At 40.3% G+C, this 10602-nt stretch overlaps 2 protein-coding genes across 2 annotated transcripts; both read right to left on the bottom strand.

The window, feature by feature from the left end:
• Positions 1 to 1238: 1238 nt before the first annotated feature.
• Positions 1239 to 2445, bottom strand: LOC137519368 (zinc finger protein 300-like). Its single transcript, XM_068238321.1, has 5 exons — positions 2295 to 2445; positions 2034 to 2191; positions 1697 to 1846; positions 1595 to 1655; positions 1239 to 1372 (listed from the first exon to the last, which is right to left on the bottom strand). Exons 1-5 carry the CDS (start codon positions 2443 to 2445, stop codon positions 1239 to 1241), a joined length of 654 nt encoding a protein of 217 aa, XP_068094422.1.
• A 6153-nt stretch (positions 2446 to 8598) lies between these two features.
• LOC137519367 (oocyte zinc finger protein XlCOF6.1-like) lies at positions 8599 to 9324 on the bottom strand. Its single transcript, XM_068238320.1, has 3 exons — positions 9141 to 9324; positions 8894 to 9010; positions 8599 to 8801 (listed from the first exon to the last, which is right to left on the bottom strand). Exons 1-3 carry the CDS (start codon positions 9322 to 9324, stop codon positions 8599 to 8601), a joined length of 504 nt encoding a protein of 167 aa, XP_068094421.1.
• Positions 9325 to 10602: the final 1278 nt, after the last annotated feature.

The raw sequence follows: 10602 nt of genomic DNA, 5'->3' as shown, positions 1-10602 counted from the left end.
TTATCCATAGTTCTTTTCTTCCTAGGCCTTGTTCTTCCTCCTCCAAACATAGCGTTGATCCATGAGCCCAAACAGTTCTAATTTTGTTTCATCAGTCCACAGAACACTACCACAAAAGTTTTGGGATAGTGTTCTGTGGACTGATGAGTTCAAGCACTGATTGGATCAAGCACTGATCCTTCCTGCTCACTCATTTGAAAAAAAAAATCAACATACACAGTTGCACTTGTGCTCATTTACCTGCCCAAAATTGATCAAAAGTAAGTCAGTTACATGTTGAGGGCAATTGAATTCTAGTAAATGCAATCAAATTGATCAAGTTAGCTGTGAAGATAGATTCATACATGTCTAGCTTAAGAATTAACACTCTGTCTCATGACAGAACCGTTCCCGGTAATTTTTTTTTTTTTTAATGGCCAAATTGAAGTTAATTTAAAAAAATGTCTTTCCAGTTTCTAAACCAATACACTGAGTAGAATGAAAGAGTCCTTAGAATGTAAATATGCTTCCTTCCTAAGCAGTGACTTACCTCAGCACATGAAGTGTGAGATCTCTCATGTGTGACAAGTTGTGATTTCTGCACAAAAAATTTCCCCCACACAGCACAAGAATGGGGATTCTCACCAGTGTGAGATCTCTCAGACCTGACAAGAAGTGACAATGTCTGATTCCTGGGGAAAACATTTCTCATACTCAGAACATGAATAGGGTTTCTCACCAGTGTGAGATTTCTTGTGCATGACAAGGTTTTATTTACGCCCAAAACATTTCCCACACTCAGCACATTAACTGGGCTTCTCACCAGAGTGAGATCTTTCATGTATGACAATGTTTGATTGATGACCAAACATTTCCCTCACTCGGAAAATTAATAGGGCTTATTTTCAGTGTGAAAGGTGCAATTTGAAACAAACTCTGATTTAAACATTTCCCACACTCAGCACATGGAAATGACAAAAAGTAGGGATAATAAAAATTGCACCCTGCAGAAAGTACCAGAAGTATGTAAAATAGGCGGATGGATTATAAGATTATGAGGTGCCTTATTTGTGGCTACAAGCACTATTAGGCACTGCTATTTGGCCTAAGGAAGTTGGTATGCACCCATGAAACAAGTTGCCTGTGCAATAAAATTCTATTGATACGTGAATTTGTCATAATTGAGGTAAGCGACCTCACTTGTTTTCATTTTATTTGCTTTGAATGTATTTTATCTTCTCTGGGCGCCTCTTTCCGCTTTATCCAGCACATGGAAAGAGCTTAAATTTCTGTGCATAACATTTCCCATACTCAGCACCTGAACTGGGCTTCTCACCAGTGTGAGATCTCTCATGTATGACAAGGTTTGATTTATAACCAAAATTGTCCCACACTCAGAACATGAATAGGTCTTCTTATCAGTGTGTGATCTCATATGTTTGGCAATATCTGATTCCTGGGCAAAACATTTTCCACACACAGCACATTAATTGGCCTTTTCACCAGAGGGAGATCTCTCATGTATGACAATGTTTAATTTATGACAAAACTTTTCCCACCCACGGAAAATTAATAGGCCTTATTTTTAGTGTAAAATCTGCATTTTGAAACAAACTCTGATTTAAACATTTCCCACACTCAGCACATGGAAAGGGCTTTTCATCAGTGTGAGATCTCTCATGTATGACAAGGTTTGATTTATGACCAAAACATTTACCCCACTCAGAACATGAATAATCATCTCATCAGTGTGTGATCTCATATGTTTGACAAGCTCTGTTTTTTGTGCAAAACATTTCCCACACTCAGAACATGCTAAGGGCTTTTCACCAATGTTAAATTTTTCATGTGTGACAAGTTTGGATTTCTGTGCAAAACATTTACCCACAAAGCACATGAATAGGGATTCGCACCAGTGTGAGATTTCTTATGCATGACAAGGTTTTATTTATGACCAAAACATTTCCCACACTCAGCGCATTAGTAGGTCTTCTTACCAGTGTGTGATCTCATATGTTTGACAAGCTTTGATTTCTGAGCAAAACATTTCCTACACTCAGAACATGAATGCCAGTGTGAGATCTCTCATGTGTGACAAGTTGGGATTTTTGGGCAAAGCATTTTCCACACTCAGAACATGTATTGGGCTTCTCACCAGAGGGAGATGTCTCATGTATGACAATGTTTGATTTATGACCAAACATTTCCCGCACTCGGATAATGAATAGGCCCTATTTTTAATGTGAAAGCTGCAATTTGAAATAAACTCTGATTTAAACATTTCCCATGCTCTGTACATAGAAATGGCTTATTACCAGTATGAGATCTCTCATGTATGACAAGGTTTGATTTATGACCAAAACAGTTCCCCCACTCAGAACATGGTAAGGGCTTCTCACCAATGTTAAATCTTTCATGTGTGAGAAGTTGGGATTTCTGTGCAAAACATTTCCCCACAAAGCACATGAATAGGGATTCGCACCAGTGTGAGATTTCTTATGCATGACAGGGTTTGATTTATGACCAAAACATTTCCCACACTTAGCGCATTAATAGGTCTTCTCATCAGTGTGTGGTCTCATATGTTTGACAGCACTGCATAATATGTTGGCGCTTTTTAAATACAATAAATAATAATAAAATTAATAATGTCTGATTTCTGGGCAAAACATTTCCCACACTCAGAACATGAATAGGGCTTCTCACCAGTGTGAGATTTCTTGTGCATGACAAGGTTTTATTTACTCCCAAAACATTTCCCAAACTCAGCACATTTATTGGGCTTCTCACCAGAGTGAGATCTCTCATGTATGACAATGTTTGATTTATGAACAAACATTTCCCTCACTTGGAAAATGAATAGGGCTTATTTTCTTTTTTTTTTTTAAACAAATTTTATTAGAATTTTAACTGAGTAACACCCCATTGGGTCAATCCACATACACTAATGTACAGTTGTCTTTTACAAAATATTCATATAAGGTAATCATCTTAAAATAATCCGTTCATATAACTGAAATGTACATTCTTTTATAGATTAACCCCCCAATAAACCCACCCAAAAGGCATCCCTCCCCCCTGTCATTCCCGACCAGTTAACCTTATCTTTTTTTAACAAAGAGTTTCAAGAAATATCTAGTTTCCCCAACGTGCCCAACAAGTGTTCCGTTAAGTACCACTTAGTATATTTAAAATGTTCCATCAGGTTTTTGATATCCTGTTTAGAGTGAGTCATTAAAATGAATAATTTCCATTTTTTGAAGAAAGACTTTGTTTTTTTGTCTTTGTGGCTCATTGTATCCAGTTTGTCCAGCTGGAATAAATGTAAGAGTTCCTCTTTCACGTCCCAGGTTGAGGGGATACTTGAATATATCCATTTGTTGAAGATTACTTTTCGCGCCGCGATTATGGTCAAATGAGCTAGTTTGCTCATACATTTTTGAGTAGATTGGTGATTGCCTTCTAATGAAGAAGGAGGTTCTTCATAATTAAATAATAACAATAGTGGTACTAGTTCCAGTTGGATTTTACACATTTGCTTAATATACTTTAGTACTTTTTTCCAAAAATCTACTATTACTGGGCAGCTCCACACACAATGAAATATGTCTGCGTCAGGATAGGCACACTTAGGACATTTTGGAGTATAATGGGCCGGGGGGTTTCTGTATTTAATATTGAAGGCATATTTTGCCTTGTGTATAAATTTGAGGTGGGATTCCCTCCAGCTTTCCCCCATAATCAGTTTATGAACTACTTTGTAACCCTCTAGGATTTTCGTTGGTAGGTCATTGTTCTGTAATTGTTTAGACCAGCTGGCCAAATTATTCAATGCTTGTTTGGAAGCGGACTGTTGTTGGATATCTGCCTGGATTGTGGACAAAGAAATTTTGGGGACGTGAGGGGCCAGGAACTCGTCTAAACAGTTTAATGTGGAGATTTTTTTATATTGGGCCCTTTTGCTTTCTACGAAAGATCTCAACTGGCCATAATATAAGAAATGATGACGGGGGATGTTAAATTTAGATCTAATGCCCACAAAAGACAATAAATTACCCGATTTTAGATCAAGCAGTTGTCCTAGCCTGTGTATCCCCTTGTCTCTCCATTCAAAAAAGCCTCCATGAGCTAAGCTTGCTGGAAATTCAGGTAGCCCACATAGTGGCATGTATTTGGAAATCAGGTAAGGCATATGGAATAGTTTACATAACTCTCTCCAAGTCACTATTGTATCGTTAAATATCTTACTGCTTTTAATTTTTGGTGGGAGATGCTTATGCGATGTATGCAGTAGGCCAGCCAATGACCAGGGTTCAGCATATGAAGATTCTAAGGTATGGTTGGAGAAGATACTCGAGCCGTTTATCCAGTCTCGCACATGTCGAGTTATGCAAGCCAGGTTATACCGCCTGATATTTGGTATGGCTAGGCCCCCCCAAATTTTAGGAAGTTGTAGCTTGGAGAGAGCTATCCTCACCTTTCCGTTTTTCCATAAGAAGCGGGAAAATGCTTTGTTGAGATCTTTCACATCAGAGTGTTTCAATAATACAGGGATCATTTGCAGGGGGTAAAGTAGTCTACCAAACGACACCGATTTAATCAAGGAGGCCCGTCCCATTAAATTAATAGGCAACTTCTCCCAATTAAGTAATTGTCTCTTAATGTCAGTTATCAGAGGGTGGAAGTTATTTACATACAGCAGTGTAGGGTTTTTAGAGAATTTGATCCCCAGATATGTTACCTGGGTGCATATTTTTACCGGAAGGTGTGATAACCCAGTGTTAGGGGCCAGTGGGGATAAATACATCAGTTCACATTTGGAAATATTCACTTTAAACCCACTTAGGTTACCAACCTCCTCAATGGTATTTAATATGCTTTCCAATTGAAGTAAGGGATCCTGCAAAAATAATAGAATATCATCAGCAAACATGGCCTGTAATACCCTGTGATTATCAATATCGAGTCCCAGGAAGTTTGTCTCTAGGTGGCGGGTCATGGGCTCTAGTGCCAGGTTGAAGAGCAAAGGCGACAAAGGGCAACCCTGTCTTGTACCTTTCTCAAGTCTAAAAGTGTCTGATAAAAAGCCTGGGGTATAGATCCGAGCACAGGGATTTATATGCATAGCATTAATCAAATTTCTTATTGACCCAGTGATTTTCATTTTGTCCAGTACCCCGTTTAGCCAGTCCCAAGAGACATTATCAAACGCTTTTTCCGCGTCAATCATAAGGATAGCGTAATTTTTGCATGTTTTAGGGTAGGCCTTTACATAGTCCTGGACTAGGAGTAGTTTTCGGATATTAGAGATTGCGGACCTGTTTCTAACAAAGCCAACCTGATTAGGGCTAACCAGCTTCGGTAAGAGACCGGCCAGGCGATCAGCCATTAATTTAGAGAGAATTTTAATATCTTGGTTAATTAAAGAGATAGGGCGGTATGACCCAGGTAGTAAAGGATCCTTTCCAGGTTTGGGTAATAATTTTATATAAGCCATGTTTGCTGTCGATGGGTATCTGCCCTCTTTTAAAATCTTATTGAAAAGAGAAGCCAGGTATGGAACCACCTCTTGTCGGAGTAGCTTAAAAAACTCAGAGGACAGTCCATCAGGACCCGGTGCTTTACCATTGGCAAGGTTTTTAATTATACCATGAATTTCATTCTCAGTAATCGGTGTGTTTAATTCCGCAAGGTCATCCTCTGAGAGAGAAGGAAGGGATATTTTTGATAGCCACTCTCTTATACTGCCTCCCATGTTAAGCGAAGGTGGGACAGAATACATATGTTTATAATAGTCTCCAAAGATATTGTTAATGTCTTTGGGGTTATGGCTTATATGGCCCGAAGGAGAACGGAGGGATGTGATTACTGTCGTGCCCAGGGGTGGTTTAGACATTCGAGATAGTAATGTACCTATTTTATTTCCAAATTTATAGAAATATAAGTCTTTATACGATTTTAGGTACATGTCGCGAGATTTTAAATTAATTTCCATATCTCCTTTTGCTGCAAGCCATTGTGATCTTGTCTCAGGTGAGGGATTAATTAAAAAATCCTTGTGTGTTTTCCGGAGTACCTCCACCGACTTCATATAGAGGTCATGTGAGATCTTACGTTTTGTCGCCAAATAGCTAATAATTTTCCCCCTCAAAGTTGGTTTAGCCGCCTCCCAGAAAAGAAAAATATCCTTTATGTGCAAATGGTTATCATCTTTATATTCCCACCACCACTGTTGGAGCAATTGAGCGAAGCCCTCATCCTCGTATAAGAACGAAGGAAACCGCCAAATAATATCGGACCCCCTTGGAATAGTTGGTGAGAAGACTAGCTGTACTGGTGCATGGTCTGATATCACTAGATCAAGAATGTCGATAGATGTCACCTGGGGCATCGCATTTTGAGATACTAAGAAGTAGTCTAACCTTGACCATACATCATGGGGGGCAGAATAGAATGTATATTCTTCACTATCTGGATGTAAGGACCTCCACCCATCACATAATTGAGAGGTTTGGATATAGTCTTGAAATAGTACAGATTTGGCCGCTGATAGGGTGTTGACACTTTTTGTTTTGGACCTGTCCTCACAGAGGTTGACCATTGCATTAAAATCCCCTCCCTGTATAACTTTACTTGCCCCCACTGATAAAGTACTTGCCAATAGATTCGCGAAAAATGGTTTGTCCTCATTGTTAGGACCATAGACATTTGAGATAAATACCTCCTCCCCTGCTAGCCGGAGCTTGATCTTTACCCATCTGCCCTCATTGTCACATTGTTCCTCGAGAATCTGACCCTGCAATTGTTTGTGTATTAGAATGAGTACCCCTGCTTTCTTTCCCTGAGATGGAGACCCAAATACTTGCCCAACCCACGACTTGCGCATGTAGTTAAATTGATCCCTCTGCAAATGACACTCTTGTAGCAGCGCAATGTCTGTCTTAATTTTTTTAAGGTGTCGAAGGATTATGGACCGTTTACCCGGAGACCTGAGCCCCTTCACATTCCATGTCGTTACCCGTATGGCCATTGCAGATTGAGTAATGGACCAAGCGCCAACCAGTATCTTGTACATAACTCACAGAATATGGTCAGGAATGACAAGCTGAACTCCCTACCCACCCCTTCCCCCCCCAATAACATCCCCCCAATACTAACATATTGAAAGTAAACAATAATCATCACAGCATAATGCGACTTCACTTCTTTCCCGGGTGACCTCCTTTAAACTCCAAGATCAATCCCCCCCCCACTAATTATAGGCTTAACTGGTGAAAAAAAAAATAGTTCAGAGAGTGATCAGAAATTATGCAAAGTTAGAGTCCCCTTAATAAACTATGCTGTTAACCATGAAGCATATAAGGGAACATATGAATTGCTGTAACTGAGATTCTGGGTATCACTCTACTTATACAGCAGCACCCCCTGCTGGGCAAAATTATACGCTGAATATAAGTTCATGATTGAGTTTTCAGTCCGTATTATTATCCGGAACAGAGCGTAGAAAAGATAGAGCTTCCGTTGCTGATGTAAATAGGTGATCCTCATTTTTATCATCTGTGATCCTCATAGTAGCAGGGTACTGCAGCGCAAATTTCCACTTCCTTCCTATGCACATCTCGCACGCAGATTTAAACGATTGGCGTTTTTTTGACACTTCCACAGAATAGTCATTAAACAAAAGCAATTTTTTCCCTTGATATTCAATAGGGTGACCCAGATCCCTAAAAGCCCTTAATAAATCCGACTTTTCAGCGAAATCAAGATATCGAGCCAGTACCAGTCTGGGAGGTCTTGAGTCCTGATCAGGGCGAGGTGGGCCGACTCTGTGTGCACGTTCAACTTTCATCGCTCTTTTAAAGCCCAGAAGTTTAGGTATGGTAACCATGCATAATTCTCTGAGGGCAGATGCAGCAATACTTTCGGGGACTCCCACCACCCGCAAATTGTTTCTGCGTGATCGATTTTCTAAGTCTTGCAGTTTATCTTTTATAGCCTTGTTTTCCTCCAAAAGTTTTTTGTTCCCCGAGTTCCCCTTTGCCATATCATCCTCCAGTGCTTGAATCCTATGCTCTGCATGGGTTAACCTCTGAGCATGAGCCTGGATGTTGCTATTTATAGCCTGGATTGATTTATCTAGGGTCGCCTGTAGTGTGACCTGAAGCTCTGGTGCTAATTGTCTGGCGACTTCCATGGCTAGTAATTTGTAATCTATAGCCAGACGTTCCCCCTCACCTGACATCTGTGGGGAGAGAGCCTCTTCTGTCTCCCAGTCTGCCGCTGGCTGCTGCGTGTCTTCCTCCAGCGTGTCTGGTCTCTGCTCTTCATTGTCTGGAGGGGCGGAGTCAGCCATCTTGGACTGTGCTGGGCCCGTCTGCTGCTTCTTACGGGGAACAGAACGCAGCAGGTACCGTTCCATATGTGGTGATTTGAGGCTCTGGAGACTCCGGGCAGTTCCCTCTGTGGCTGGTGTGAGCAGGGGGTGCTTTTTCAGGAGGTGCAGCCTAGCGAGGGGGGATCAATGCACGGAGCTCCTCTCTCACACCACTGCCATCCGGGCGCCGGAACCGGAAGTCCAGGGCTTATTTTCAGTGTAAAAGCTGCAATTTGAAACAAACTCTAATTTAAACATTTCCCACACTCAACACATGGAAAGAGCTTATCACAAGTGGGAGATCTCTCATGTATGACAAGGTTTGATTTATGACCAAAACATTTCTCACACTCAGAACATGAACAGGTCTTCTCAACAATGTGTGATCTCATATGTTTCACAAGCTCTGATTTTTGTGCAAAACATTCCCCAAACTCAGCACATGGGGCTTCTCACCAATGTTAAATCTCTCATGTTGCAACAAGTTGGGATTTCTGTGCAAAAAAATTTCCCACTCTGCACATGAATAGGGATCCTTACTAGTGTTATATTTTTCAAGTCTGGCAAGTTTTGATTTTTGTACAAAATAATTCCCACACACAGCACATGGATCACGCTTCTCCTCAATGTGTGATCTCTTATGTTTAGGTCGGATTTCTGGGCAAAACATTTCCCACACTCAGAACATGAAAAGGGATTCTCAACAGTGGGAGATTTGTAATGCATTACTAGGTTTGTTTTATGACCAAGCATTTCCCACACTCACCACATGCCTAGGGCTTATCACCAGTGGGAGACCTCTCATATCTAACAAGCAGTGATTTATTCACAACACATTTCCCACACTCAGAACAGGAAGAGGGCTTATTTACAGCATAAAAGCGGCCATGTAAAACAAGCACTAATTCTTGTGCAAAAGATTTCCCACGCTCAGTACATGCAAATGGCTTTTCACCAGTGAGATGTGTCATGTGTGACAAGAATAAGGATTCTCAGCAGTGTGAAATTTCTCAGGCATGACAAGAAGTCACTTAAGACCAAAACATTTCTCACACTCAGCCCATGAATAGGGCTTCTCACCTGTGTGAGATCATTCATGTTTGACAAGCTGTGATTCTGTACAAAACATTTCATATACTCAGCACATAAATGTGCTTTCTCACCAGTGTGAGTTCATGTATGATAAGGTTTATTTTACACCAAAATATTTCCCACACTCAGAGCATTTCCACAAGGACTTAACATTAAATAAAAATGCAACCATGAAAAAAATCTTTTAATGTTCTTAATTAACCATAAATACTTACTTTTCGTTACTCCCACGACCGTATCCTCAGAAATGATCCAGCACCATATCCTCAGCATATGAAAAGGGCTTCTCACCAGTGTGACATCTCTCATGTGTGACAAATTGTGATTTCTGTGCAAACCATTTCCCACACTAAGCACATCAAAAGGGCTTCTCCACCAGCATGAGATCTCTCATGCTGGTGGAGAAGTTGTGATTTCTGTGTAAAACATTTCCCACACTCAGTGCACAAATAGGGCTTCTCACCAGTGTGAGTTCCCTCCTGTGTCCAGGTAAGTAACACTGCTTTTTATTTTTTTTGGGGGGGGGGGGGTTCTGTTTAAGTATCCCTTTAAATACTTAAAATGAAATAAAAAAGAAAGCATGAAAAAAGTCTTTTAATGATCTTAATTAAACATAAATATTTACCTTTCATTACTCCCACAACAGTATCCTCAGAAATTATCCAGCACTATATCGTCTTGATACCCAATGAATGATGGAGAATGCCACAGGTGTTGATCCATGCCCATATGACCATCGAACAGAGCCGTGCATGCCGATCCCATTCCCAGCCCTGGACTTGCTAAACTTACGCATAGCAAGCCCCAGAGCAGTGAAATTCTGAATTCTGCTGCAGAATGTCATTTTGCTGACTTTAAAAACATTTTTTCTTTGAAGTTTTCAAAACTGAATTTCTCACAAACTACAGGGTCTTTAAAAAAATAAATAATTTAACAATATACTACAAATGTGGTGATTCTAGCATGTGCAGGTGTTTTGCTATTAACTGCTAAATTTTGTAGCCCTTGACATCTCTTTAAAAACTGTTTACATAACACGCTTGCATAAAATACTTATTTTTGGCGAATATTTGCCACTTATCCCCCTCCGCCATGCCACTGTCCGGGTTTTGGACACTTTTGTATACCTTTAAAGTTGATTGTGGCTGTAGAGATGC

Source organism: Hyperolius riggenbachi, chromosome 5 (assembly GCF_040937935.1).
Source record: "Hyperolius riggenbachi isolate aHypRig1 chromosome 5, aHypRig1.pri, whole genome shotgun sequence".
Taxonomy (NCBI): Eukaryota; Metazoa; Chordata; class Amphibia; order Anura; family Hyperoliidae; genus Hyperolius; species Hyperolius riggenbachi.
The sequence above is the reverse complement of the archived record's forward strand: the minus strand, read 5'-3'. Positions and strand labels throughout refer to the sequence as shown.